The sequence below is a fragment of the Salvelinus alpinus genome, chromosome 18 (assembly GCF_045679555.1).
Source record: "Salvelinus alpinus chromosome 18, SLU_Salpinus.1, whole genome shotgun sequence".
NCBI classification, from domain to species: Eukaryota; Metazoa; Chordata; class Actinopteri; order Salmoniformes; family Salmonidae; genus Salvelinus; species Salvelinus alpinus.
In genome coordinates, this window is record NC_092103.1 from 19,411,435 (window position 1) to 19,418,402 (window position 6,968).

The 6,968-nt window shown below is 39.7% G+C and overlaps 1 protein-coding gene across 1 annotated transcript; it reads left to right on the forward strand.

Moving 5' to 3' along the window:
• Positions 1-240: 240 nt before the first annotated feature.
• On the forward strand, positions 241-6,679 carry LOC139543948 (barH-like 1 homeobox protein). The gene is made up of 3 exons (XM_071350544.1): positions 241-1,484; positions 3,709-3,934; positions 5,114-6,679. The coding sequence occupies exons 1-3, from the start codon at positions 1,031-1,033 to the stop codon at positions 5,403-5,405; spliced, it is 972 nt and encodes a 323-aa protein (XP_071206645.1). The 5' UTR covers positions 241-1,030; the 3' UTR covers positions 5,406-6,679.
• Positions 6,680-6,968: the final 289 nt, after the last annotated feature.

Here is a 6,968-nt window from a genome sequence, read left to right on the forward strand (position 1 = left end):
AAGCAAACAGTGTGAAAATTGCCTGTAAACAGTTGGATCTGAGTCTCCTGATGAATTCAGTGTCTCTTTTAATCAAAGAGAGGGGGCAAGGAGGAGGGGGTGAGTGAGTGTGTGGGGGGGTCTACCTTCCTCTCCGCAAACCCGTCAACACCCAAAAAGCCCCCTCAACCAATGAAGACTTGTCACTAGGGACTCACGTGGACGGGGCGTCCTTAAAAACCTAGCTCCTGAGTTTTCCTCAAGTTCCATTTTTTTGAGATTTTCTTCACATTATCCCAGTTGTGTCTATTTAACCCGCGTTACCACTGTTTTACTGTGCGCATCTTCTCGACTGCAGCAGCCCACCCGTTTCGAGTCTCTTGTTGCATCTTTCTGCTGGCGTAGAATACCTCTACCTTCCTCTACCATCGAGCGCAACACGGGTCACACCAGCGAACTACTTTTTAAGTGATGACAATTTCAGCAATTGTGTCCTCGGTCTCCGTCATTTGCAGGTATTGAATTCCACCTGCAATACTCGCTGCTGTCTCTGTCCGTGGTGCTGAAAGGTGGTGCTGAATCGCTTGCCTATTTAACTTGCACTAACGCTGCTTCACTGCCTCTAATCATTGCAGGTTTTTTGTCAATATTTGAAATAAGTCGATCAATAATTTAGAAGTCGTACCGTTTCGTACCGTTTTCTAAAAAAGAAAACATATGGACAAACTCGCCAACAGAGCCTAGCTGCATCGAATTCATGAATAGTGTTGTATTTAGGACAAAATAGTTGGATGCAGGGTCGATTTTGTAGCCTACTCTTATATAACTTCGAGAACCCGGAGATGTTGCTATTTTGACAAGTATAATAATAAATTAAGAAGAGGAGAAAACATCTTGGTTGAATATATGTGATTTCCGAATCATTTTTGGATTTTCCTGCTGGATAAATTCAGGCAAAGTCTCATCTCAGCAATCATCTGAACTTGCTTGCCTCGAATACCAATGATAGTTTAAGTTGAGGCCTCGAAGAACTTAGCTGTGCTGGTAAACAATGGAGGCATCCACCAATGGGTCCAGCTTTGGGATCGACTCTTTACTTTCCCACAGACCTGGAAGTCCGGTCATGTCGAAAGGGGACAGTTTGGTGGGAGAGTGCCGGTCACCGCTGGAGTTCAGCCCGAGGTCTGAACTAGAGAGCGGCTGCTCGTCTCCCCCGTCGCCGAGGAGGGAGTGTGTGGATGAGGCATTGCAGAGGCAAGGTCATGCTATCGGGTTGCCACCCCATCTCCAACACGGACAGATCTCCGCCGGGTCACAGCCGCGGACGGTCACCTCATCCTTTCTGATCAGAGATATTCTAGCTGACTGCAAACCGCTAGCCGCCTGCGCCCCATACTCCAGTAATGGCCAGCCAACTCAAGAAACGGGGCGACTTGCCTCCAAGCTCGCAGATGACTACATGGACAAAATCCATAGCAACTCATCGTCAGACAGCGAATACAAAGGTAAAATAGTGATGTAAACAAGCTTAATGTTTATAAATCAATTAGACTTTGTCACATTAATTCTAATGGAATTGTTGTAGTCCTACTGTTCTATATCCGTTGTATTTGTGTGAGCTTTATGCAGTTGATTTGCTATATCATTAATTCTAACTCAATATTTTCTTATCATAATTGAACGTGTTAAAACACCTGTCCATGTTTCAAAGTGTTTCTGAAGATGTAGTGCTCGGTTAATTAGGCTATGGTTGTAAATTGGGATTAGCCTCGGAAGGCAAATACTGAAAGTAGGCTATAGCCTAGGCTAGAATCTTTTTACAAAAGGAATCCCCTATAAAATGTATCTAATCAAATATCAAATTATACACTTTTACATTATCCCAGTAAACTCAATAAGAGATTAATTAATCCCCCCCAACAAAAAAAATATATATATAAAAAATGCTGGCAAATGGTGAAAGTTGATCAACAATATTATCTTGAACTCTAAAGCTCTTTTAAAAAGTGTCTATAGCTACAGTAGGCCTATAACGGATCATTGAAAAGGATGACACTAGCCTATTATTTTCTTAAATTATGGAATCCACACTGTTGATATTCTCCAATGATTTGGGGGATAAACATTAGGTGTCAAACCGTTTTCCTTTCAGACGCACTTGCTTGCATTAGCAGACGTCTTGAAAGCATATGTTGATGTCAGGGAGGCAAGAGAAGAGCTGCATGGGAAAAGATGACAGGGTTGCCTCCAGATAAATGCCATCAAGGGTCTGTCTGTTTCCAATCATGTCAGCTATAACAGACATGTCATCTCCATTGACAGTTTAATGAAGCAGCGCCTGCATACAAATAAGTCAACCGTTGGTATTGTGAGGACAATTCCTGCTTGCAGGAAATAGTCATTAGAAATGTGCTTAGAAAATTAAAACAAATATATAATAGGCCTAATAAATATTGACTTGATTAACTTATATAACAAAAACAATAAATATATCTACCCCCTTTATTGATTAAAAGAAAATGCCATCTTACAGTGACACAAAACGGTGTAATGAGGATAGGCCTATATTATTATGTATGTATTGTATTATTATTATTATAATAATAATATTCATTCGAATATTTATTAATGTGAATAATGTAATTGACATGTTATTTATAGTCTACTAGTGAACAATGTTATTACATCAATCCATTATAGCAAGGGTTTTACAAAAGTCCTGACTTCAGTTCAGTTTTTAAAAAGGAACATGAACATGAACGACATCAATATACTTTGGATACAGTGTGTGTGTGTGTGTGTGTGTGTGTGTGTGTGTGTGTGTGTGTGTGTGTGTGTGTGTGTGTGTGTGTGTGTGTGTGTGTGTGTGTGTGTGTGTGTGTGTGTGTGTGTGTGTGTGTGTGTGTGTGTGTGTGTGTGAGGTGTGTGGTGTGCGTGTGTGTGTAACAGATTGTCATATCAACGCAGTCAATTCAGCTCCAAAGCCCTTGTAGGGAGTAGTGCACTGCTTTGATTTCAGCGAATCCGCCTTCTAATATTTCGGGGATTTGATGTAATTTGTCCCAGTGCTAATCAGATTTGTAACGCGCAAGGCCGGCCGGCTCATTATTTCGCTCTCATCCGCGGCCCTGTGAAGTTTCTCCGGTCGCGGTTGAAAGGCGCCCTTCCCTTGTGGCTCAATTAGCCGGATTATTGTGCTTCTTGAGAGACGACTCAACTATTCAACTAGCAAGAGCTCTCACGTCGCGTCTCCTCTTTTTGGAGGGAACGGGGGAGAATAAACTGAGAATGTATACTACAATTTTAACCCCAACACGACAGCAAAGGAAATAATAGAACAAAGGGGAATGTTACACACATCCAATTGCAAAAACAATGTGCTAATATACAAAAAATATTCATTTGTAAATAGGCCTAGGCTACGTCTTCATAAAAACTAAGCACAGTCTTAATCAAATGGAGAGTGGCCTAAAGTCCTCCAACACAACACCCAAACAAGGCTATGAAGTTGTATGAAAAAGTTAAACTTTGAAATAGGCTTAAGTCCGTTTGTAAATGTAACATTTAAACGAAATCCCAATCCCTTTCATAAATGGGCATATAGTCTACAACCGAGGACTATATTCCTTTTTGATTAGGCCCTACCCATCACTTTCTAGGCTTTATGAACAGTTGAGATATTGTTGTAAATTAGAGTTTTTCATATTTATCATATTCTTGTGTTTGCAGTGAAAGAGGAAGGAGACCGAGAGATCTCGAGCAGTAGGGACAGTCCGCATCATGTTCGGATGAAGAAACCCAGGAAGGCGCGAACAGCCTTCACTGACCACCAGCTGGCCCAGCTCGAACGCAGCTTCGAACGGCAGAAGTACCTGAGCGTGCAAGACAGGATGGAGCTGGCCGCATCCCTCAACCTCACAGACACACAAGTCAAAACCTGGTACCAGAACAGGAGGTAAGGACTGCGACGCTTGGTTGCCTTTAGTGTAATTACACAAATTATAACAATTTAAAATCACGAGAAGTATTTTGATAGTGCCTAATGGTAGAATGCAGTGAGCCTAGTAGGCCAACAATGGTAGTGTGTGTGCGCACCTGCACTTGTATCATTAGGATATTAGGGTAAACGCTCTTCACCTCCAGACAGAATGATTTTCTCATGTCAGTCAGACAAACTCATTGGTCACATATGAGCTCCAATTTCTTTCTCAAAACTTGCGCACACTGCATCAATTCCTTAAGAATAAAGGAGAAAACAGAACAGACATAAAAAACAAAACCATCATAAAATATTGGCAATTTGGCACTGCGTGAAACCTTTGAACAATGTGATTCAAATACAGACAAATAGCCTTCTACTAGACTAGAGACTAGAATGTTTTAAGCAATTTTTGAGAGACAAAAATCTAAATGGTTTTCAAATGAAGCTATGACATTCAGACAGCAAAACGATATTAAGAAATGGGTATAAAAACAACACTTTGTGCATGAATAATATATCGTTGCATGTAGGCCTATGCCATATCAATAATTCAGCCACACTACTATATTTACTCAATTATTATAATGATGAATAATTGACCTGATTGAGGAGTGCTTTCAATTGACAATCTGACAGATGAACCCTCCGCGTGAATACAAGTGACGAGGACTGATTTATCAGAATAACTGAAGTGCGTAACTGAGTACAACTACAGTTTAGATCTTTCTTGGAAACATAGAAGAATTAGACTCATTTCAGACCACATGATGAAACCAATACGATCCCAACCGAAAGTGAATATTATATTGCTATAATATTGAGTAGGCTACAGATGTTTCCAACTGACTCTGAACTGACCCTCAACTTTGCACTCAAAACACCACATTTTGGTAACGCTTGTTATTACAAAGCAGGCCTAAATCCATTAAGAAAAAACACATTTCGTTTAAATTGAACCATCCAGACATGATTTTGTCAATGCATTTTCAATGGGTTTTTCCCAAACTGCATTTTTTACTCAGTGCAGATATGATTGAATTCTAAACTTCAGAGTCATGTGATAAAACGATTCTAACTGCACTTTTCCAACTTGTTTATATCTTTATGATGAGAGTTTCCCTTACTAATATCCGCTGTTTCTTCTCTGAACAGAACCAAATGGAAGAGGCAGACGGCGGTTGGACTGGAACTGTTAGCGGAGGCTGGAAATTACTCTGCTCTTCAGAGAATGTTTCCGTCGCCCTATTTCTACCCTCAAAGCCTGATGTCCAACCTGGACCCCGGAGCGGCGCTCTACCTATACAGAGGGCCCTCAGCGCCCCCTCCGGCTCTGCAACGACCTCTCGTTCCGCGGATTCTTCTGCATGGTCTGCAGGGGGGTAGTGAACCACCCCCTCTCCCCCCCCTCTCCGGTGTGCTTCCCCGGCCAACACAGCAGCGGTGAGCCGGTCGCTCCGGATATATGCCATACCTGGCAGACTAGGACTCTATGTGATAGAGAAAAAAAACTATTTAAAACGGTGACAAAAGAAGTCATGGCATTAAACAATGAACTTCATGACTGAATCTCGAACTATCTAAAGTGGACAGGTTTTTACCATGCTGAAGTTCTTTATTTATTTATTTATTTTTCTCTATGCATTTAACTTATATATTTATATTTTTGTTTACCATACCTTCAGTGTGGGCTACATCAGAAAGGGCACGATAGTTTTACTGAAATAATCGTTGCTGGCACCAAGGCTTATGACAATGGCACTTTTACTCAGAATCATAAAAATATTATTATTAACATGATTATTATTATTATGCTAAGTTGTCAGGATACGATTATAAAAATAAAAAAACATGCATAACAAACCAATGCATTGGTCTGGAAACTGAAACAGCATTCCAAGTTTAGTTGAATAGCTAATTCGATGATCCAAAGGCATTTCATAACAACTATAATTTCGTTCTATTTCTCTTTACAAAGACGAGTTGCGTTTCATTCACTTTTTTCAAACGATGAAAATAATAATCACCAGACATAGGCTATAGACATGTAAATACGAATACTTCTTGATTTGAAGATATTTTTTATTCATCCATTTTTATTTCCTTCAGATGACGGTGATCCAGTACAAAAAAGCTGTAGATTAGCCAGAGCTAAAGGCTAATTTTCTATAATTTCAGTGATAATCTGGATGGGAATAATGAAGGTCCATGAGAGAAACAACATACAATACCAAATTGTAACGAAATGTATTTAAAATCTCAAATCATAATGTTTTTAGTTTTTTTGTTTAAGTTTTGCCCAATTATATTCAATTTGGAGTCAGAGTAAGAGGAAATCAATTTATCAAGTAGCAATGTATCCTTGCAAACCCTTCACTTTTGCTAAACAGATAATGACTGAAGACTGAGTCGGTTGCCAATTTGGGTCTTTCGCCTGTTGATTTGCTAGGTGTATTTAAGCAGACGTTGTGGATTACTTATGTTATTTCGTATCAAACCGTGGAAACCTTGTTACTCTCTTTGGTGAAAATGTATATTGCAGATATTAATTTGTGGAGTGGTTCTCGTATTTCTGGATCGTTTTTCGTTCCTCGCCCCCATTAGCTGAAATAACTTTTTGTCAAACTGTTCAAACAGCTTAAGTCGGAGCTATAGAGGGGGATTTGAAGTAAAAAATAATTACTTTTATATATGTGCAAATAAAGGTATTTCATGTAATAACGTGACTCAGCCATATCTTTCCAAATCCAATACAGGGCCACTATTTTTTTTGCAAATGGAATACAAGTAGGCTGTTCATCATCATCATCATCATCATCATCATCAACAACAACCTGGGAGTATATTCAATACTGCCTAATCTGTTGCAAACGTTTCGTCTGTTGCAAAACAAAAAAAACGTTGACTCCAAACTGAAAATGTTTTCAATGAAAGGAGAGTTTCTATTGGACACATGAAGGTATAGGTCCGTCCACGTTTCGTTCCGTTTGCTTCCGTTTGTTTCTTAAAC

Excerpts from the sequence above, each read along its gene's own strand:
- LOC139543948 (XM_071350544.1), top strand. The coding sequence starts at position 1,031 with ATGGAGGCATCCACCAATGGGTCCAGCTTTGGGATCGACTCTTTACTT. Across the intron at positions 1,485-3,708 it reads GTCAGACAGCGAATACAAAG|TGAAAGAGGAAGGAGACCGA; the intron begins GTAAAATAGTGA and ends TTGTGTTTGCAG. Across the intron at positions 3,935-5,113 it reads ACCTGGTACCAGAACAGGAG|AACCAAATGGAAGAGGCAGA; the intron begins GTAAGGACTGCG and ends TTCTCTGAACAG.